This window comes from Pygocentrus nattereri, chromosome 4 (assembly GCF_015220715.1).
Source record: "Pygocentrus nattereri isolate fPygNat1 chromosome 4, fPygNat1.pri, whole genome shotgun sequence".
NCBI classification, from domain to species: Eukaryota; Metazoa; Chordata; class Actinopteri; order Characiformes; family Serrasalmidae; genus Pygocentrus; species Pygocentrus nattereri.
In genome coordinates, this window is record NC_051214.1 from 21,029,484 (window position 1) to 21,053,784 (window position 24,301).

Sequence of the window (24,301 nt, forward strand, 5' to 3'; positions counted from 1 at the left end):
CTTCCACCCAATCCAAAAATACATCCACGAACATTAACAGATACCTGTACTTCCTGACTGTCTGAATCATATCTGTATAATCTATCTGAATGTGTTCCCCTGGGCGATTGGGCTTAGGGAATTTTCCTACCCCTGGTTTGCAAGTTTTTTGCCACATTATTTACATTACATACTTCACATTCTTTTACATGTGTGGCTATCATAGCGGTTAGAAATGGATGCCACCATCCTTTCAAGTTTTCCCTCATCTGTACCTTTCCTACTTGTGCCAACCCGTGAGCTTCTCCCAGCCCTGCTTTTACCAAAGTCCATTGGGACCTTCCCAGACTAATTCACTCTTTCTACCACCTTTATCCAGCCAAATAGTCTTTTCTTCTGGGCTAGCCTGGTCCTGCACTTGCCTGAGCTTTTCTCCTGTCGGAATTGGTTCCCATGGTTCACCTTCCTTCAACACCATCTGCCAACTTCGTTCTTTTATAACCTGCTGCTTCCTTTGCTGCCTTGTCTGCTGCCTCATTACCTCTTTCCACCAATGAGTCCCCTTTCTGATGTCCCTTGCACTTTATGATGGCAACCTGTTTTGGTAGTTGTGTCGCTTTCTCTAGTGCTAAGAACTCTTCCTTGTGTTTTATGGGTTTGCCCGCACTGGTGAGATAACCTGTCTCCTTTCATGGTGTAGTCTGGTCTAGCAAGGTCAGCCGCATGCGCTAGTTCCTGTTTTAGTTCAGTGAACACCTGCTCTAGCTCAGGTGTCTATGTCAAAATGCCTGGCGTTAGGTTATCATAGGAGGGTGGGGATACTTGGGGATACTTACCATTCTATCCAGGTTGCCATTATATGTGCACTTCAACCTTCTGACCTTAGCTATTTCCTGTTCTGCATCTGATAACCTCTTCCTGGCTTTTCCCTTCTTAGACATTCCTGCCTTTTCATGTTCTGCCTTAGCCTCGTCTAATTCCTTTATTGCTCTAGCTGTAAAATCATTTAACGCCTGTCCCAAGGAAATCTGGTCATGGGGAGACAGTTCTTTATCCAACATCCATTTTCTCAACAGTTTCTCCATTTCTGCCTTCACTTTTTTCCACTTTTTTTTGGGTCTATCTCTAAGTCATCAACCGCTTTAGCCAAAATGATTATCTGTCTCTCCAATGTTTTCCATTGCCAATTCCCCACTCCAACTGTATTATCCAATTCTTTTCTAAATCTCTTTTACTGTATTCAGCCATGTTGATCAAAAACTGGTACTCACCAAGACGTCTTCGAAGTTTTACTTGCTCAACTCACAATGCTCAGTTGTCACCGTTAGGTTTGCTGCATGTGAGGAACTTCAAACTTATCACGAATGGGCGCTTTAGAGGACCACCCTCAGGGACTCCAACCCTGTTTTAGGGAGAGCCAATCCCAGGGACTTTCAACCCAGTCCTTATCCCATTCACTCGTCAGATGACGGGAGGGGTTCACCAATTCCCGGCAAAAAACCACAGACCCAATACCTTATTAATCACTCAGTATATTTTTACCTTATGTTTGTTCCAATTCAGTCCTTTAAATTTAATCACCTGATCCAACCTCTTTTTACCCATCCATAATTTAACAGTTGTCAATATGCGGAATTTATTTAAATCGGTTTCTGCCAACCTGAGTAAATGGCGCGCCTGTGATGAGTAATGGAGGAAGATCAAGCCTGTTTTTCCAATGGTCTCCTTTGCATCACGTCGGGGTCACCAAATTGTGGACGAAACCAGTCCTGCGTGTTCGTTGATGCAAAATAAATGAGACGAGTAGATCAGACTGAAGTGAAACAAACGGTTTTATTACAGAATTCTGGAGAGGTTACAAACAGAGAACATGCATCATGTATCTCCCAAGTAAGCTCTGACCCCTTCTCATCTGACTCCCTTTTTATAGTCGCATGACCGCTCCTTCCTTACCACAGCCTCCAATGTGTGCGTTAGGCCATCTCACTAATCCACATCATAAAAGTTTAAGGGTGCGCTCGAGACGTGAGTGCATCTGCAAGGTCAGCTTAAGGTATTCCCTGTGTTTACCAACTCCCCCCGTTTTCCAGACAATGGCTCTGCTTATCTGACCAGATGAACCACATGTGTGGTGTGCTAATCCCAGGGTCTACTACTATTAGCTTCGAGGTATTTCCTGTTATCTGACATCTTTGTGTATTCCAACATTAGTCAGCACACAGCCTTATGTGCTGACTCTTAGCTCTTAGAATTGTACAATATAACCATTAAACTTTCAATGCTAAACATAATTCATCTTAAAAGAGTAATATGAACAATACTAAGGCTAATAATTCCACAATTTATATATATATATATATATATATATATATATGTTGAAATGCTCATTTCTTTAGAGCTTTCATTGAAGTATATTTTTGGAGCGATTCTTCCCCTTATAACTGTTTTTGCCACAGTATCTGTTCTTTCACTAAGAGTTATTATACTGTTTTTTTTTTATTTCTGTATAAATATTTGTTCATAATAATCATTAAAATGTAAACAAAATCATTCAAAGTGATCTAATGTGAAATGCTTCATTCTAGAAAGACTAGAATTGTCGGTTTTTCTGTTTTTTTTTTTCTGGAAGGCACTGTGAAAGTTGAATCCATCAGCACCTTATATAACACATAACAAGCAGGGCCTTATAATGGAGCTAGCTTTGTTTACAGCAGGCTGCTGTAAGCACTTGACTTCTTTTTGAAGTGTTGCCAGTAGTTAGAATCAAAACTACAAACATTAAACTCCAGGCATAAAGCAGAAGCATCTACAGAAATTGTCTGCTCTCTGAAATGTAACAGAGATGGTTCACCAGTCAGAGGATGTTAATTAGTCTGTCTGAATTTATAAACCCACACATTTTTGTCAAGTGGGAAACACCAGGGGAAATTAGCAACGGAAAAAGACAAATGACTTTCTCAACAGAACCAAAACCGAACAGTTTTTTTAGGAAACAGAGTTGAGAAGGAAACCTTGAAAGGAGGCCAGAGAAACTCGAAACGTGAGGGGAACTGCAAAACTCTCAGCCCTCTTACCCAAATCACTGGCCGTTTCTGTTGACTCACGATGAGACTAAGACACAACAATGTGTGTCTTATGAAGACCTCTGCCCTTGTATAGGATGTTGGGCTTGATTGGATCTGGGAGGTGTGTGTCATCTCCCTCTGGTGGCCGGGAGTGCCACAGCTCCAGTGCCATCCCTTACAGGACCCCCTTCCAGGGCAGAAAGATGCCTTCTTGGGTTGCCTTCTTCAGTCTGCTGCCCACTTGTGAGTTGTGGTGGCAGGCTGGAGGGCTCTACATGCCCATTGCCAGGCTTGACAGCAGCAGGCCACAAGATGTCCTGCTGCTGGGGTTCCTACATCCTTTTCCTGTTCTGCAAACATGGGTGGAGCACACATGAACTGGCACTCAAATGGGGACATGCCCAGGGAGTGCTGTGCGCATATTCCACCCACATTAGGTGGTCCAACCAGGAGGAAGGGTTAGAGGAGGCCAGACACTGGAGAGTGTGTTCTAGACCCTAATTAGCCCTGTTATACAGCAGCTTCCACCCCCAATGGATGGGAGCTCCCTCCCGCCAGTGCCTCCACTCCTCTAAGACCAGCTTGACAGCCAACAACTCACAATCACCCACATCATAGTTTCACTCTGAGGGGGAGAGGCAATGTGAGAAGAAGGTGCAGGAGCGCAGGTCCAGGGAGAGGCAATGTGAGAAGAAGGCACAGGGGCACAGGACCAGACCACTGAGACAACATTGTCCTATGCCTTTCTCAGAAGCATCCATCTCTACCACAAAGGGGACCTCTGGGTTCAGAAGTTGGAACACTGGGGCGAACATCAGATGCAGCTTCATTTCCTAGAAGGCTTCCTGGGCTGCTGGACTCCACTTAAACTGTCCCAAGCTCTTTTTTGTGACAGTCAGTGGTGGAACTATAGTGCTACAATTCTTCATGAATTGGTGGAAGAAGTTAGCAAAGCCCAGGAAGTACTGTACCAGGCAAAGGCATGTGGGTTGTGGCCATTGGGCCACCACCTGATCCTTGGCTCAATCCATGCTCAGGTGGTTCTTTGACATCACAAATCCCAGAAAGATACTGTCTGAACATAGAACAGTGATTTCTCCAACTTCATGAACAAGTTGTTCGGTAACACTTTCTATGAATCTGGTATCTATAATGCATTATAAGTGCATTTATAAACATCTATAAAGCATTCATAAGGCTTTATAATGTTTGACATAAGCATTTGTAACTGTACATAAGTGTTCATAATTACACACATAACATGCTATAAGAGCACATTACAAGGCTTTATAGAACTATAATGCTATAAAGTGCTATAATGCCCTGTAATATATACATGTTCCTGTTCTCTGGAATATTGGTGAGACCAGCATCATAAAGTTTTATAACTGCTTTGTTTATTCTCATAATGCTTTATAAAGATTCACAGTGAGAACCCCATTCTCACTGGCGTACTCTAATGCTCATCAGTATCTTTAAAATAAAAATGACTTTATAAGTGCACATAACAATTAATGAACATTTATAAGCGCTCCTTACAAATTGTAGGTAAAGTGATGTTGTTGAACAGCTCCATATGAACTTATAACAACTTATAAAGCACTATAAGCGCTCCTTACAGACTTTAAGTAAAGTAGGATTGCCATATGTAAGAATGCCTAAACAGAACAGTAAAAAATCACACGTTTGTACGGTGAACAGGTCATCATTTATTGATGATTTACATTAAAAATGATTTACATCAAACAGGCACTAAAGGGCCTGAAAGACACCAGGTGCTGCTATCGCAAGCTCAGGAATTGGTGATGTCCTGGAGATGGTATTGCGATCCACCCCCACTTTTTGGAAAGCCTTCTTCATCGAGCCACCTTGGTTAAAGGCATGTACGGCACGCTTGTATCGTATTATTGCTCCGCCAACAGTTTTTGCTAAAAAAAAAAAAAAGAATATCTTTATTCAGATATGCCACAGAACCACTGCAAAAGTATATTATAATCAGTGTTGTGCGTGAACGAGTTCAAAAGAACGCGTTCATCGAACACGCTCATTTTTTCATGAACGTTGAACTGAACGCAACACATTTTTTGATAAAGAACTTGAACGTGAATTAGTTCACATTATGTGTCATGAACGGCAGACATCACTGTAAATGAACGTTGGAATTAGTTTTCCATTGAAAACTGAGTGACATCTGTTTTCTCTTTTGAAACGCAGCGAGAGAAAGTTCCTCCCTCCTGTCTTCTCGCTGCTGCCGCTTAAATCATGCATCACCACACAGAAATGGTTTCGACATTGTGTGCGCAATGCATTGCGGGCAACGTAGTGTCGGGCTGAGTTGCCGGCGTAGCAGGCAACGACGAGAGCGCGGAGGGCTGGAGGAGCGAGAGAGAGAGGGAGAGAGAGAGAGAGAGAGAGAGAGAGAGTAGAGGAGAGAGAGAGATAGAGAGAGAAGAGAGAAGAGAGAGAGAGAGAGAGAGAGAGTAGAGGAGAGAGAGAGAGAAGAGAGAAGAGAGAGACAGAGAGTAGAGGAGAGAGAGAGAGAGAGAAGAGAGAGAGAAGAGAGAAGAGAGAGAGAGAGAGTAGAGGAGAGAGAGAGAGAGAGAGAAGAGAGAGAAGAGAGAGAGAGAGAGTAGAGGAGAGAGAGAGAGAGAGAGAGAGAGAGAGAGAGAGAGAGTAGAGGAGAGAGAGAGATAGAGAGAGAAGAGAGAAGAGAGAGAGAGAGAGTAGAGGAGAGAGAGAGAAGAGAGAAGAGAGAGACAGAGAGTAGAGGAGAGAGAGAGAGAGAGAGAGAAGAGAGAGAGAAGAGAGAGAGAGAGAGTAGAGGAGAGAGAGAGAGAGTAGAGGAGAGAGAGAGAGAGAGAAGAGAGAGAGAAGAGAGAGAGAGAGAGTAGAGGAGAGAGAGAGAGAGTAGAGGAGAGAGAGAGAAGAGAGAAGAGAGAGACAGAGAGTAGAGGAGAGAGAGAGAGAGAGAGAGAAGAGAGAGAGAAGAGAGAGAGAGAGAGTAGAGGAGAGAGAGAGAGAGTAGAGGAGAGAGAGAAGAGAGAGAGAGAGAAGAGAGAGAGAGAGAGTAGAGGAGAGAGAGAGAGAGCGCTGCAATTTAAAAAAAAATGGCTAGTGGAAGTGATGGCACAGAGACAGACACTGATTCTCCTTATGAACGTTTAAAACAATTTTACACTCTTGCAAACCAAGACCCCGACGGCAAAAATCTTACCTTTCTGTGTAAGATATCTCCACCTGCGCAGCAATAACAAGTTAGGACATCAACAACGTCCTTCTCGAATTTGAAATGGCACATTGAGTTAAAACATCCATCCAGTGTGAATGCATATATGCACGCCCTCGAGGGTCATAAGGGAGGAAAGGGAAAAAAGACCCCCTGCTAACCCCAAACGCAAATGACACTGCCAGCAGCCTGTTCCTGTAGATCATGTCCTCAGCACTGAATTGAAAAGGTCACCAAATACTGTATGAAAGTTGAAGTTACCTACCTAAAGTTGCATAAAGTTCCATCTTACACAAAGTTACATGTTAAAAATCACTGTATCAACCATGAAGATACGCAGTTTCCTTAAAAATAAAGTTTTTTGTGCCTTTGAGTTTTGCCTTCATTACCTTCATTCAAGAGTTTTGCTCATTTCATACACACACATATGTATATATAATATCATATATATCAAATAATATATACATATTTCATATTATATATTCTTTTTTTAATTAAATGCTGGTAGATTTCATTGCACTAAGTATAGAACTGGTCTACCTTGTCTGTACTGCTGCAAGTTTCATCACCTGGTAAGAAACCCACAATTGCAGTGTCATGAGCAAATGTCTACAATGAGCAGTTTCAAAGAACGTATAGTGATTTCTAGCTTGTAGTGTGAAAAAAAGTATTTATTTGAATATCTCACGAAAAAAGTAAAATGAACTGAACTTTGAACTAGTTCAGAATTAAAATTGTGAACTTTGAACGTGAACTGTTCACTTTGAGCATGTATGAATTGAACTTGAACTAGTTCAGAAAAGCTGTGAACTGGCACAACACTGATTATAATCACTATTAGTTATTACCTCGAGGTCGACCCAGGTCATCTTGCTTTGTTGATCTTGCTTTCTTTCCTTTTGAAGGAGGTTTCATCTCCTCATCATCTGAGTCATCAATAGTTGATGATTCTGTGGAGAGAACTTGGCAAAACAAGACATTTGGATTTACTAGTCGTCTTTAATTAGGTTATTCCAAATTCAATTTAATCCATACTCAAACCGAAATTAAATAAGAAAATAATAATAATGATAGTAAGCTGTATAATTATTTTTGATAGTTAGAAATGTATTGGTAAAAAAATGCAATACCACTATTTAACTGACCAAAATAATCAATTGTTGTTATACTGTTAAAATCTACTGAAAAAGTACAACCAGACATACTGAAATCATTTATCCAAGTTGAACCACAGTTGAATGATCATACCAAAGATGTGTATGTCATTAGTAGAGCATAATTACCTTTTGAGAGTTTTAAAGGGTACATTTTTTTTCATTCATCTCATCTGATAAAATTGGGACATTTCTCAGCTATTGTTTTATTACACATGACCGCTTAAATCATTTTTCACAGAAAAAGAAAAACATTTATTGGCACTTGTGATATATTCTACATGTATTATTGAGTAATAGTTTATCTTACCTGCTATGTCATCCCTTGTCTCTTCCTCTTCTGTTTCGATAGCCTTCTTTCCTGGGTAGAACAAATCACATTTAAGTATTATAATTAGATCAATGACACTAAAAATTGTTGCATTCAATGTACTTAATGTCAAATGTGCACATTGGTAATAGATTAATAAAGTATATACCACCAGCAAAAATACTGTTAATCGATGACTTTTTTTTTGCAATAACATTATATGGAACTTTTTCATGCTGAACCAATATATAGTGTCAGATCTGTGGCAAAACTGAATATCACATTCAAACTGATAAGTACATTTGTGTGTCTTTGTTCTGCAGTACAATGACAAACTTAAAGTCACAGGACTGCAGTGGTGTTACCTCAGGGGGACAGCTTGGGAAGACAAGTTCGGTATTGTGCTGGACTCATGACATCATGTTACATACAAGTACTTTTTTTTGGTTTTATGTTTAGCTATTGTGCTTTATTATGATCATGTATACTGGGATTGAGAAGTTGCTAACTGGACCTTAGAAGAGGACTAGCAACATTTAATGATGAGAAACAATACCAATTGTTTTGTGTGGACAGTATAGTGTACCACAGACCCCATGAAACCATGGACCCTAGTTGTCAACATACCATTGTACAAGCTGTTGGTGGTTAAATACTGGTATGCGATGTGCATTGCCTTGCCATGCATACACTGCCCAGTGTTTAGCCTCACTCACAGAATAAAACCCTATAAATACGTGGGTGTTTCAAAACTACACCCTGAGAAAATGCTATTTCATATTCAATTTACATACTGCTATGCCATGATTTTCAGGATGTGAATGTATTATAGCTTGAACTGTACACTGCAATACATATTTGTAAATAGACATGTGATTCTGCATCACAGTTAGCATCTGTGCAGATTGTAACTGTATACTGCAATCTATCAGTTGTTGTTACAGTGGCTGTAATTACAGGGATATGCCCAGTTTTTACAGGATATCCTGTTTTGAAAATTACAACATGCTCATTTTGATAGACCTTTAAACTCTTTCAGGGTAAACTAAGTGATTGTCCTGATTGCTTCCTTTACTGTGAAGGAGGATTTACTTTAACTTGGAAAAAATACATGATAGTGGTGCTTATAGCCAATTTTCAAAATGTTGACTGATTGTTTTTTTTCTCTCCTTTACACATTTTTAGGATTTATAAAACAAAAACAGCATCAATTTGTAACTGGGTCTAATGCTATTACCTTAGATCTTATAAGATCAAGAAATTATTGCACACTTAATCATTTTAATTATTGCAATACAACTTTATGTGAACAAGCCATGCATTAAGCATCACTTCATCAAAGTGGTTTTACATCTGTAGCCCACATAGGTGAGGTGATTCTGCACAAACATTACAAAAAATAGACATTTATCCCCTTTAATATTTTTATATAGGGATATTTGTTGCAAACACCTGCAGTGGGAGAATGGGGTTCTCACTGTGAATCTTTATAATTATGAGAATAAACAAAGCAGTTGTTATAAAACTTTATGATGCTGGTCTCACCAATATTCCAGAGAACAGGAACATGTATATATTATAGGGCATTATAGCACTTTATAGCATTATAGTTCTATAAAGCCTTATAATGTGCTCTTATAGCATGTTATGTGTGTAATTATGAACACTTATGTACAGTTACAAATGCTTATGTCAAACATTATAAAGCCTTATGAATGCTTTATAGATGTTTATAAATGCACTTATAATGCATTATAGGTACCAGATTCATAGAAAGTGTTACCAGTTGTTCTTCAGGAGCAGCTAGAGAGCACATTTGATGTCGGCTATGTGTTCATCTTGATGTTTGCTGTAGATGAGAATGTCATGCAAATAGACAAATATGTAACGGTCAAGCCCCTCCCTTAAAATTTTGTTAATGTGGTGCAGGAAGGTGGCTGGGGCATTCATCAGCCCAAAGGGCATGACTAAGTATTCACAGTTGCCCGATGGGGTGATGAAGGCCATCTTCCATTCATCCCTCTCCTTAACCCTGATTCGGTAATCCCTTTAATATTTTTATATAGGGATATTTGTTGCAAACACCTGCAGTGGGAGTTGTATTAGTACCTGTGTAGGTGGGGTTCTTGTGTGTCCACTGTCCAGTGTGATCACACTTGGTTGTGTATGGGCCTCTCAGCTCAAAGCCCTCCTCACAGCTGAATGTGCAGGTGGAGTTGTAGCTGTTTGTGGAGATGGGGTGGCTGCAGTTCATACTCAACCCACTGGAGTTCCCAGAGATTGGAGAACATTGTACAGCTGTGGATACACAGAGAAATATAGGAAAGATTGACATAACAGGTTCAAGGGCTGTAATGCGTCAGAGTAGAAATTGATAGTAACATGTAAAGGATTGTGTTTGCACTAATTCATTCTTCAGACATGCCACAAATGCCCTACATTAAAGAGCCTGTATACTGTATTTTTCTCCCCCACTGCCTCAATCAAAAAGCAGTCTGGACTGAAACACCACAAGTGTGTTTAGTGGGTGGTACTAAATTGCTGTAGTTTCATATAGGAAAATATTTTATACAAAAACAGTGAATAAGAAACGAGCAGCTTTTGCAGTGTAGATTTTAGCTTATTCAGTATTAATGCCACTGCTGTACCTTTCTCACAGCGGGGACCAGAGAAGCCCGGCTCACACTTGCATGTGTAGTTGTTGATGGCTTCCACACACTCAGCATGTTCACTGCAGGACGTATTTAAACAGGACACTGCACACACACACACACACACACACACACACACACACATACACACACACAATAAATAAATGCAATCATCATTAAAAAAAGGGAAGTTTGTGTTTACTTGGGTGGTCTTTGTCTAATATTAAAATTAATTTGATATTGAAATTTGGAAGGGGCTAATACTTTTTCACAGCACTGTACATCAATATATGCAACGTCATAGCAAAATGACAAATGTAGAAAAATGTCTGCACATATATTTCTTTACATTCAAAATATATGGCGATATATATTTGCCACAGATTTTGAATGTAAAGAAATATACGTGTACCGTGTCTTGACTGAGTGACAATAAAATGTAATTTAGGTAATCAGTCAAGATTTTATGTTATTCATGTTATGATTGAATAGTGGTTAACATTCATGTTCCTTATGTTCCTTATGTGAAAGTGTTCACACCCCACTCACATGAGACCATGTCCCCCTTTTCAGCTCTTGCACACAGTAGATGCCAATATATCAACATATTGTGACGCATGCCTTTAGCCATGACTCTCAGGACTACAATGGGAATGGGAATGGGTTTCCATGGCTGAGCAGCTGCATCCAAGCCTTACATCAATGCAAAGCGTGGAATGCAGTGGTGTAAAGCGCCGCCACTGGACTCTAGAGCAGTGGAGACGTGTTCTCTGGAGTGACCAATCACGCTTCTCCATCTGGCAATCTAATGGACAAGTCTGGGTTTTTTGGTGGTTGCCAGGGGAACAGTACTTGTCTGACTGCATTGTGCCAAGTGTAAAGTTTGGTGGATGGGGGATTATGGTGTGGGGTCATTTTTCAGGAGTTGGGCTCGGCCCCTTAGTTCCAGTGAAAGGAACTCTTAATGCTTCAGCACCAAGAGATTTTGAACAATTTCATGCTCCCAACTTTGTGGGAACAGTTTGGGCACGGCCCCTTCCTGTTCCAACGTGATTGTGCACCAGTGCACAAAGCAAGGTCCATAAAGACATGGATGAACCAGCTTGGTGTGGAAGAACTTGACTGGCCTGCACAGAGTTCTGACCTCAACCTGATAGAACAACTTTGGGATGAATTAGAGCAGAGACTGCAAGCCAGAAGAGCTGAAGCTATTATAGCTGTAAAGGGTGGGCTGACATCATATTAAACCCTATGGATTAAGAGTGGGATCTCACTCAAGTTCATATGCGTGTGAAGGCAGAAGAGCAAATATTTTTGGAAATAGTGTATCATGTGACTAGATCCAGTTAGGTATAGGTTGGTGGTGAATATATGCACATATATGTAGATTAAATATACATTTACTGGCCACTTCATTAGGTACACCTGTTCAGTTGCTTGTCAACACAAATAGCTAATCAGCCAATCACATGGCCGCAACTCAATGCATTTAGGCATGTAGAAGTGGTCAAGACAACTTGCTGAAGTGCAGACCGAGCATCAGAATGGGGGAAGAAATGTGATTTAAGTGACTTTGAACGTGGCGTGGTTGTTGGTGCCAGACGGGCTGGTTTGAGTATTTCAGAATCTACTGATCTCCTGGGATTTTCACACAAAACCATCTCTAGGGTTTACAGAGAATGGTCCGAAAAAGAGAAAATATCCAGTGAGGCGCAGTTATGTGGATGAAAATACCTTGTTGATGTGAGAGGTCAGAGGAGAATGGGCAGACTGGTTCGAGATGAAAGGCAGCCGTAACTCAAATAACCAACCAAAATCTCTGAGGAAAGTTTCCAACAGCTTGTTGAAAGTATGCCACGAAGAATTAAGGCACTTCTGAAGGCAAAAGGGGGTCCAACCTTTTACTAGGTGTACCTAATAAAGTGGCTGGTGAGTGTATATAATGGTGTCCGTTTTTAATATGTACATATCTGTCAGAAATATGCATATTTTGGAATTATATAAAATAAAAATTAACTAAATATATTTCTTTTGCATATGGTTTAATGAAGATTGAGGGTTTTTTAACCTGAAAGTTTTACCTTTATAACAGAGAGGAGCTTTCGGTCTGCTGCAACTCACGTCGTTCCACATGGCTTTGTCCTTAACCCTCTTGATGTAGATCTCCACGCAGTCCTCATTACTTTGCTTATTATTGGGCTCTCCTTGTGCCCAGTGTGCTGCCTCCTCAGTCAGGGGCTTGTTGGTCCCCACCCAGGTCCACTGTCCCTCCACCTTCCTGAGGCCGATCCAGTAGTGCTTGTGGTGGGGCAGCGTGTTGTTCAGGTAGGCGATCTCCTCCTGGTTCTGGATGGCCACCATGTCTGTGTAATTCTGCTGGCACCACCGGCGAGCTGTCTCCCAGTCCATATTGCTGTCTGTCCGGTAATGATACGTCCAGGCCTCGACTTCTGTTTGACACGTGATTGACTGTGTTAGAGCTTTCTCAGGACATTGTTTCAGTGTCTGCTGAATTATCTCCATTCCTGGGTGTTCCTGCCACTGCAGGCAGTTTTTAAATCACAGTAGTTATAAAATCTTTGGGAAGAACATGCAGAAAAGACTGAAGATGAAAAGATGATGTTTACTTTGCTTGTCTGTAAATCCAGAGACATCTGGATTAGACTTTCCACACTTTTGTCCATGAACTGTTTCAATAACTAATATTCAATTGAATATTATTTAATTGAATATTACTAAAATTCAATTGAATGTCTGTGTTATTTAAGGCTATTTGGTCAGTGTCACTGAGGATGTTTAGAGATATAAAAAAATGACTGATAATATACATTTAATAATATTTATACAGTGCAGTGGCACTGAATAAAACTGGTATTTTGACCCAAATCATGCTTCATAAATTACAGTGAAGGTGAAACTGATACTGTACAGTAACACTTTATTTGAAGGCTACCTACATGGGTACTACACAACATGCATAAGCACTGAATAGCATATTTCTGAAGTAATATTTGATATTTGATATCACCAGCTTTTGTCTGTGGTTGGAAGAAAACTTCGTATCTCAAAAATGGTAACTTTACAGGAGAAGGAAAAAACCTACTTTACTTGTAATGCAAGTCAATGGAACCAGAATTTTTCACGTCATTTTGGGCTGTTTCTTTTGGTTCAGTCATCATGAAATCTCCAGGCAATGTTAAAGGCATTATGTATTTTCAAATTTTGTCAAAAACTGAAAAAAGTCAAAAATGGAGATACGACAACAGCGATATGCTGATAAAAGCAAGATGACAGAAATTAAGTAAATGACATCGCATTGTACAATGTACAAAGTGATGGATATTTGTTCCTTTTATAACAATGTTATGAAGCATCATTTCCAAGTAATGGAACTTAGAAGAACATAGTGTAGAAGGTATATCAGTTCTAAATGAAGCACAAATCCTTTACGTCAATACAATCTCTTGCATTTTCTGGCAGAATATGTTAATAAACATTCAAGTATTGCTTTGTAAATATGTTATTCAATGCTTATGCTTGTGTTATAATGTCCTTATATAGGTAGCCTCCAAAAGCAGTATTGCTCTGTCCTCTATGCCTTAAGTTAAATGTTTACAAATCAAAAATGAACTGCTGGGACCTAAAATTGCCTGAAATTGCAGAAACACCCATCTACTGTTTCAGTGTCTGAGCAATTATTTGCTTTATTTCAGTCGATGTATTCTTTGAACCCTCATACTTCAGTTCTTCATGCTCATACATAGCTTAAGTATAATGTGAATAGAGGTATAGGATGTTTGAGGAATAGTTCAGCCAAAAAAATTAAGTGTACTCAAATTATTTCTTACCCAAAATGTATTCAGTCAGCCACTGAAGACAGTCTTTGATGTCCAAATGTTTTTTTTTTTCATTTTGAGCTGGAGCAACAAGGTTAATGTAGCTAAAATTTGCGTAGATAAATAGCTAAATAAGTGTAGCAGTATTCGAGTCTGAAGACCGTAAATTTACAGTGTTGGTCTTGTTTCAGCCTAAATATTATTTGGACACAGGCTTCTCTTGGTCTTGGATTAAGGTGGATACCGGTTGAGAATCAAATTGATCTTTCCATGATACCTAACTGAGTTTTATTTATTTATGATTAATATTTTTTATAAATATTACATGTAATATATCACTGCTGTGGGAAAAAAACCTCGCATCTCCATTTTTGTCATTTTTCAGTTTTTGAGATAATTTGAAAATGTCTTTGGTTCTATATATTGTGTGCAAATTTCATGATGAAAGGACCAACAGAAATTGCCCAAATTTGCCTGGAAATAAGTCTGGTTCCATAGACTTACATTAAAAGTAGAGTAGGTTTTTTCCTTCTCCTCTAAAGTTCTCCTTTTGGAGATACAAGGTTTTGATCCCACAACAGCGATATAATGAATCATAATGAATGTAAAATGAATTCTTTTGGACTTCCGGTTGGACATGGAGCGTACTGGCTGCGTTTGTGTGTAGCTCCAGGCGGTCGTGACATTTTTTTGTTTAAACTGGCATGCCTCTGTATTTTTTTTCTAAAACGAAGAGGGAAATCCCCATTCGAGACCTCTAACCCTGAAACGACGGCTTGCTCGGACCGCGAGCAGCTGAGCCTTGGGGCATTTACGGACGCCATTTCCATCCTCAAGGAGGACATTTGTACAAAAATCGACGCAGTGGCGACAAATCTGAAGGCCGAAATCTCTGCTGTTCGGGAAGAAATGAGGACCAGCGTCGCTTCGTTGCAAGCAGTCTCAGACAAGCATGGCGTCCAGCTGGCGGAGCTGGAGAAAGCCGCCGGTTTTATCGGTGATATCATACCAGAGCTGCAAGTCAGAGTCAACAAACTGACGGACTTAGTTACAAGCCTTCAAGATAAATGTGAGGACCTAGAATCCAGGTCGCGGAGGAACAACATACGCCTGGTCAATATACCAGAGGGCCTGGAAGGTAACCGGGCGGCTGAGTTCGTCTCCGAACTGCTCAGAGAGTTGCTTCAGCTCGACGAACCGCCCCTGATTGACCGAGCACACCGCACGCTACGAGCTAAACCCAAGGATGAGGAGCCCCCTCGTCCATTTGTGGTTAGACTTCACTACTTCCAGACGAGAGAACGAATTTTACAGCAAGCTGCACGTCTTGGGCCACTATGTTACCGGGAAAAGAGGGTTTCCATATTCCCTGATTTCACCATGGCAGTCTCCAAGAAGCGCGTTGCATTTGCGGGAGTAAAGCGACTGCTTCGAAACATCCCCAGAGTAAAGTATGGCATGTTTTACCCAGCGCAGTTGCGAGTAACGCTCTCCGATGGAAAAAGGCACTCGTTTGATAACCCAGATGATGCTACAACATTTATCAAGCGCTATCTTTCTCCGTCAAAGTAACGACTGAACCTGGGTTATGTTCCGTGTTTAAGTGGATCTACCATGTTATGTCGAAATGGATAAACTGTAAGACTGTCTCTTGACTGGGACAGCCTCCTTTACAGCAGCTGGTAGGCTATATCTAACATTCTCTAGTAGTCTTTAGCAACACACTGAGTTGCTGCTCATCTTTAATTCTAGTTAAGTAAGCACAATAATATTTGATTTTCTGCATCTTTTAGTGTCCGTGATGTTTATAACTGTTCACTGCTAACATTGTTGTTAATGTTATGTTCTTTAAATGCTCTGTTCTTATGGAAAATGCCCACTATTGGGTTGGAGTTTATTTGCAGTGAATTCCGTATTTGGTATGCTCTCTCACACTATTTGCCAGTGTCACTTGACCCCGAGTGATAGGTCGTAAGTGTTCGTTAGAAGTTTAGTGTAACAAAGGGTGTTATGCACTTATTTTGGGGAAGTGCTTTTGGGGTAAAAACTCTTACTGTTTGTTGTTCTTTTTCTTTTTACTGTGTACTGTATTTGGTGGTTTATCATGTTTGTGTTGGATGTGCAGGAGGCAGAAAAGGTCTTATTATTCTAATGCTGTCGCTGGAAAGTGATTATGGCTAGCCATAGTAGGCCACATGATTCTGGAGGTTCGCTAACATTTACAAGTTGGAATGTAAAAGGTTTGAATGCATCAGTAAAGCTAAACAAAGTTCTCAGTCATTTAAAGCAGTTGGATAGCAAAATAGCTTTTCTCCAAGAAACACATCTTACTGTTACTGATCATCGTAAACTTTGTAGGGGATGGGTAGGACAAATGTATCACTCAAGCTTTGGTGGGAGATCCAGGGGGGCAGCTATTCTGATTCACAAATCAGTGCCATTCACAGCCACTAAAACAATTTCTGATCCTTATGGACGTTATATCATTGTTTTGGGGCAAATTCATAATACCTCACTAATTCTGGCTAATGTGTATGGTCCTAATTGGGACAACGACGCTTTTTTTCGCAAGTTTCTGTTCTCTCTGCCAGATTTGGACTCGCATTGTCTTATCTTAGGCGGCGACTTTAACTGTTGTTTGGATCCAGTACTTGATCGCTCCTCCTTAACTGCAGTCCCTTTATCCAAATCTGGCAAGATTATTAAAGTATTTCTTGAACAGTATGCACTGTTAGATCCATGGCGCCTTTTAAACCCCAACAAAAGAGAATACTCCTTTTTCTCACCCGTCCATCAGACATATTCACGTATTGATTATTTTATTATAGATAAGAGGCTTGTGCCCTCTGTTCGTTCCTGCTCATATGCCAGCATCACAATCTCAGATCACGCTCCAGTCAATTTAAGCATCTCTCTGCTAGATACACCTGTGTCTCGAGCTCCCTGGCGTTTCAACTCTCTCCTCTTGTCGGATGAGGAGTTTGTGCAATACCTGTCATCTCAGATAGATTTTTTTTGCTGACACTAACGTTACACCTGAGGCCTCGCCCTTACTCATCTGGGAAACCATGAAAGTATATTTAAGGGGGCAAATAATCTCATACAGTGCATATAAAAGAAAGCAGCGTTTATTGCGACTCTCTGAGCTATCAGCTCTCATTAAGGATCTAGATAACAAACACTCATCTTCCCCAAAACCAGACTCCTATAAACAACTACTTGTTCTGAGATCTGAGTTTAATACTCTGTCTACATCCCAGGCTGAGGAAACGTTATTAAAATCTAGATGCCGTTATTACGATATTGGGGACAAGGCAAATAAAATACTGGCATATCAACTCCGTCAATCAGCGACAACTCATTTTATTCCACAGATTATTACAGTAGATGGTGTGACATCTGACCCTTCTAAGATTAATACAGAATTTAAAAAATTTTACTCAACATTATATGAATCTGATACAGTCACTGACTCAGCTCAGTTAAACTCATTTTTTGATACATTACATTTACCCACTCTCGATTCAGAACAGCAAGATCTACTGGAAAGCCCATTAACAGCTGAAGAACTTACTACAGCTATAACTGCCATGCAGAGTGGGAAATGCCCTGGGCCAGACGGATTCCCAATAGAGTTTTATAGAAAATTTTCTTGTAAGATTGTACCTCTTCTCCTTAAAATGCTTAACGCAGCCCTGGCCTCAGATCAGTTACCATACACGTTACGTCAGGCCACCATAACGCTTATCCTTAAAAAAAATAAGGACCCTATGTCCTGTGGTTCTTATCGCCCCATATCTTTGCTTAATACTGATGTCAAATTGTTAGCCAAAGTATTAGCATTGAGGTTAGACTCTGTTCTCCCTTCTATTATTTGCCCTGACCAGACAGGCTTTGTTAAAAATAGACAGGCCTTCTCTAATATACAGAGGCTTCTCAATATCATATATAACCCCCCATCCTCACCCCTTTCAGAAATTGTGATTTCATTAGACGCAGAGAAAGCTTTTGACAGGATCGAGTGGAGCTAACTTTTTGAAGCTCTACGCAGATTTGGTTTTGGCAGGAACTTTCTATCTTGGATTAATTTGTTGTACTCATCACCATTGGCATCTGTTCGAACAAATAATAAGTATTCAGACCACTTCCCTCTCTATAGAGGTACCAGACAAGGGTGCCCTCTTTCCCCACAGCTTTTTTTAATTGCAATTGAACCACTCGCTGTAGCACTACGGATGGACCAACAGTTTATGGGCATCTTTAGGAGTGGCACAGAGCACAAGGTTTCACTCTTTGCAGATGACCTGTTATTATATATGTCTAATCCTATTCAGTCTCTGCCTTCTGTCCTGGTAATCCTGGATGACTTCAGGAAAATATCAGGTTATAAATTGAACTTGGAAAAAAGTGAACTTTTTCCTATAACTCCTACAGCTTGCCATTCCATCATGTCTGGGCTGCCCTTCAGGATCTCTTACCATGGCTTTACCTATCTAGGGGTATTTATCACAAATAAGTTTGAAAAACTGTTTAGATATAATATCCTCCCTCTTTTTTCACGTACTAAACAAGACCTCCAACGTTGGACATTGCTACCCCTATCATTAGCAGGGCGCATTAATGTTATCAAAATGAATATACTCCCTAGATTTTTGTACCTCTTCCAATGCATTCCAATTTTCATCACCAAATCTTTTTTTAATAACCTTGACAATATAGTTGCAGAATTTATCTGGAATAGGAAGGTCCCCAGGCTTCGTAAATCGGCTTTGCAAAAACCTAAACCTTTAGGGAGTATGGCGCTACCTAACTTCCTTTTCTATTACTGGGCTGCTAACTTCCAACCTATTGCTTACTGGCTGCACTTAGATGACTCTGCCTCTGTGCCGGCCTGGTTATCTCTTGAATCTTCCTCCTTAGCTCCCACCTCTTTAGCTTCTCTTTTAATCTCCACGATACAGCCATTTAAATCAAATTGTAACAATATTATTGTCAGGTCTACAATTAAGATTTGGACACAGTTCAGGCGTCATTTTGGCATACAGTCACTCCCACTTTTTACACCACTCAGTGCAAACCCACTATTCCCCCCCTCTTTACAAGACCGAGCCTTTAAGATCTGGCATGACCATGGTCTTAAATCTGTCACCGACTTGTATATCGAAGGTGTTTTTGGCTCCTTCCAGCAACTCTCTGATAAATATAAACTACCTCGTTCTCATCTCTTTCGCTACTTGCAGATCCGTGACTTTGTTAAGAAAAAATTCCCTAACTTTCCAGATCCACCGCCTCAGTCACCTCTAGATACACTTTTCTCATCTCTCCCTTCTACTCTCAAGGGGGTTGTATCTATATTTTATACAAGGATTTTTGCTCTCCACCCCTCTGACCATACAATCAAAACTCTATGGGCTCAAGATCTTGGGGAAGATATTTCGGAGGAGACCTGGCGGGCAATATTGTCACGCGTTCATACTTCCTCTGTGAGTGCTAAACACGGGGTAATACAATGTAAACTATTGCATAGGGTATACTGGACCAAAACCAGACTGTCTAGAATTTACAGCAATATTGACCCCAACTGTGACAGATGCCATCAAGGCCCGGCTAATCTATATCACATGTTCTGGACTTGTCCTTTATTACAAACATACTGGAACTCGATATTCAGTTCACTCTCAGGCATTTTGCAAGTGCCTGTTGCTCCCTCTCCAGTTATCGCAATGTTTGGTGTTCTTCCAGCTACTCTCACATTATCTAAACGCAAATCCAATTTGGTAGCTTTTCTGACTCTTTTAGCAAGGCGGCTCATTCTGACCCATTGGAAAAAAGCATATCCTCCCTCTCACACACACTGGATAAAAGACGCGCTGTACTTCATGAAACTAGAAAAAATGAACTACACCAATAAAGGATCTATAGGTAATTACTACAAAGCATGGGGACCCTTCTTAACACATCTAGATGATGTGGAGCTCTTGGATCATCAAGATTCCAATTAGTTATATTCAAAAAGTGACTCCCTCCAATTTTGTCTTGGGCCGTTGCCTCCTGCCTCCTTTTGTGTCTCTGTTTGCATGATTAAGATGCTATCAACCACTGATTTGTGGTGTTCAAATATTTCACTTTTAATTTAACTGTTTTTTGTCTTTTTTTTTTCTTTTTTTCCCCCATTATTTATTTATTTTTTTTTGTTTTATTATTTGTTTCTTTGTCTGTGTAGGTGTGCAAGTGTATGTTTTTGATGCATATCTTAAACCAACAAATAAAACAATGATTAAAATGAATTCTTTTTATATTCTGAGAAAAGAAAATCACAATCTGGTCTCAGTCTTGACTCGGACTCGCATCTAGTGGTCTTCACTACAACACCACCTAAAACATGATGAAGTTTAAACTTCACCAATTGACAATATTGCAAGACTGCCTGTAGAACTCTTCACACAACTGATTCAACTCAAACCAAGTTCAGTGTGATCTGAAATAGAGGTCATACAACTTGACATGGTTTGAGGGAAAACTGTGATCGTTTCTGCATGCTCTTATATCTATTATTTTTTATTAATTATATATTTATAGCCTTATATCTCCTGTGTAAAATTAAAGGAAAAAACCAAACATGTCTTGGCTGATGGAATTTGTGTAAATTAGACATTCGCTAGACTGTTTCTTTAAGTCTTAAGATTAATGACTAAATAAGTCATTAATAAAGACCCGCCTGAAGGTCTTTATCAAACTGCTCGTCTTCAAGTAACTACAGCCAGAAAATCCAACAGGTAATAATCAAACATACTGTACCATTATGAACCATGATCGCAACAGCCAGCCATCCAAAACACAGCCGTATATGCTTCATAAAAGCCATCTGATGGACAAGAAGCAAGTCAGAAGAACTGCATGTGAGTCTGGGTGTAAATATATAATTAACACTGATTGAATATTAGCTATTATTATCATTATTTTATTATTTATTGTTATTATTATTATTGTTATTAACAAATATTTACAGGTGTAAATACATGATGTAACATCTGTGAAGAAAGAAAAAGCAGCAAAAAATGCAAATTACAGCTGTTGACTGTTTACAGTAATGGAACATTGTTGGGCAATTTACAGCAGAGCTTTCAAAAAATACAGTACATTTATTGTATGCTGTATTTTTATGATATAAATGATTTACAATATCAGTTACAGCTTTGCCACCTGTATTATTCTGTAATTTTACAGTGTCAGTCATTCACAGTACTGTGCTGATAAGGTCTTTACATTAAAATACTATCCATATTTCATTCAAATGACCTTAAAGTGGAGTTGCCAGGTTTTCTTTACTGCAAAGATCTACAAGATTTTCCTGACAGGGAAATCTTTTATCATAAAACTGACCATTTTTACAGTGTAAATCTGTCACAGTGCAATCAAAACCAAAAGAGCCGGTGTTAAAATGAAACACAGCCTGTGTTGAGATGCATGGCTTACCTTAACAGCATCCCCCAAGTAAGACTTCTGAGAAAGAGCCTCTCTCTGTGAATGGTATTGCAACTATTTGATGCAGTTCTGTATTGTAGCCACACTGTGCTGCTCCTACTAGGAAATTATGCAACACATGACATGAGAGTGCTGTGTCACCAACTCTGAACTTGTCTTTGCACATACTGAAGTAAGTAGAACTTAAATAGAACCTGCCTGGCAATGTGAATCAGCTACAAGATCTCAAAAGCAGCACATGATGCCACGTTCTAAAGAGAATAAAATACAGATGTGAAACAAAATCTACCGGAGTGCGAAAGGATTACAAGGCCTTCATTATAGCTGAGGGACTCCAGACCACAGTGACAGCCAAACCAAAACTACAAAAGCATTTAGACGACCCCCAAAACTTTTAGAGTAATATTCTGTGGAATTTTTTGAAAGATATGGGTCCCGTTACATCTGGCGCAAAGCTAACACCACATTCCACAGCAAAAACCGTCACACCCGAAGTCAGACATGGTGGTGGTAGTGTGATGGTCTGGGCTGCTTTGCTTCTGCACCCTCTCAGAAATAAAGGCACAAAATTGTCACTGGGGCAGTTCTCCTCTTGTCTCTGGGGTGGTACCCTCCAAGGTACATCTCAGTAGCTTTAGTCAGGGAACATAACTGAACCATAATCTACTGAAATATGTTCTAAGCTGTACTGACTCCACACACCCCGCCTCACCTCCAGGCTTTTATTCTACTGTTCTGTTTTAAAACATTCGGTTATGAAAAGGTGTGTTAATGTACTTTTCCACTGGGAGAAACTGAAACAGGGTTCAATATTGGACCTTAAAACCTCTGTTGTACCTTTCAGGGAGCAGTTACATTGTTTGTACCTTGATTAATAAAAAATGTACCTGCAAAGTACCTTTATTTCTAACAGTGCAGGACCTGGATGACTTGTCATAATTAATGGAACCATTAATTCTGCTCTCTATCAGAAATCCCTGAAGGAGAACATCCACCCATCAGTTTATGATCTAAATCTCAAGTGCAGTTGGGTTATGGAGCCGGTCAGTGAGCCAAAGCACACAAGGAAGTCCATATCTGATTAAACGATTCAAAGACCTGACTTGAATCTTAATGGGATAGACCTTAAATGGGTGGGAGCCCTCCAATGTAGCCAAATGAAAACACTTCTGCAAAGAAGACTTGGCCAGAATTCCTCTACAGCGATATAAAGGACTCATCGCAAGTTATTGGATACATTTGATTGCAGTTGTTACTAGCAAAGTTGGCACAACCAGCTATTAGGTTTAGGGGGGCCATTAGTAGGATTTTGGAATTTATTGTGTTTTTAATGAAACTCTTTATGTAACTTTAAGACTTTAAGGTTTTTGTTGTAATGTGAAACAAAATAATCCTGAATAAAGTTAAAATGCGAAAGCTTAAAGTGGCGTTTTAAGTACTAACCAGGGAGTATCAACCAGGCCTATTGGGCACATGCCCAGGGACACTCAAGTTAATATAAAGGAGTTAAAGTGCGGTCAAAAATGAGAAATTGGCTTCAGTATTGAGAAGCAAACTCCAAGAACCACCTTTTGTTTGTGAACATATTTGCTTGCCCTGCAGTTTTCCTATGTGCACCATCTTTCCAAGGAACGGGTCATTCGTGTAAAATGGCAGGATGTGTTTTTATGATATTTTTGTAAACGACCACAATGTTATCAAATGACCTCTGGTCTTGTGATAAATGCTACTTCCCGGCAGGGCTGCATTACATTTTATTTTAAGTATTTCTGAAATTTCCTGTAAGGCAAGAATGATGTGCGCAGTGAAGTTACAGGTGAGAGGTGTCACATTACCTTGGCTTTCTGTTCTTGAGTGTTACTGGTGGTTTGCATATTGAGGTAAACCCTCTGTATTTACCTTCATGAAGGAGGCATCTCTTGATTGTAGACAATGATATACCAGCCTCCTCTAGAATGTTCTTGTCTCGACTTGGTGTTGTGAAGAGTGGTGGACAGTAACTGAGTAAATGTAATTAGTTTCTGTACTTAAGTACTTTTTTCGTGTATCTGTACTGAAGTTTTTCTGGGCGACTTTTTACTTTCACTCCACTACATTTCAAAGTCTAATATCTGACTTTTTCCTCCACTACATTTTGAGAAATCTGTCGTTCCTTTTGGTTTCTGTGTGTATAAAAACGTAAAATGTCAAAACGAAAGAAGCGCAAAGCAAGAGCACCAATCAGGGCACAGCGGTCACTTTGTTTAGAGCTGGTTTTGACCTGTTGCTCATACCGACCCAGTGCAGCACACGGTTCAACATCTGAGCAGCAGCGTAAAATTTTGGGAGAGTCTGTTCAACATAAATGATGAACTAACCTAACTTTGTGTAAATAGAGCACAATATAGAAATATGTCCACATATGCAGTCGAGACTGACGCGGCTTTTTTCTGAATTTATACAAACACCATTTCATTTTATAGTAAATTAGTTTGGGCTGGTTTATGTTTATGAACAGAGACCTACAGATCAATATAGTAAAGGAGCTCATTTGTGATCCTGAGTTTAAAGCCAGTTTTTATTAAACTTAAACTTGGAACTAAGTTGTAAATAAAT

The 24,301-nt window shown here is 39.8% G+C and overlaps 2 protein-coding genes across 2 annotated transcripts in view; both read right to left on the bottom strand.

Annotated features, from left to right (window-relative positions):
* Positions 1-24,301, bottom strand: part of LOC108415822 (E-selectin-like) — an 80,602-nt gene that overhangs the window by 40,071 nt on the left and 16,230 nt on the right. The window lies entirely within an intron of this gene.
* On the bottom strand, positions 4,734-21,805 carry LOC119263237 (E-selectin-like). The gene is made up of 8 exons (XM_037537881.1): positions 21,698-21,805; positions 21,020-21,086; positions 12,467-12,835; positions 10,383-10,490; positions 9,844-10,032; positions 7,735-7,785; positions 7,119-7,232; positions 4,734-4,972 (listed from the first exon to the last, which is right to left on the bottom strand). The coding sequence occupies exons 2-8, from the start codon at positions 21,084-21,086 to the stop codon at positions 4,797-4,799; spliced, it is 1,074 nt and encodes a 357-aa protein (XP_037393778.1). The 5' UTR covers positions 21,698-21,805; the 3' UTR covers positions 4,734-4,796.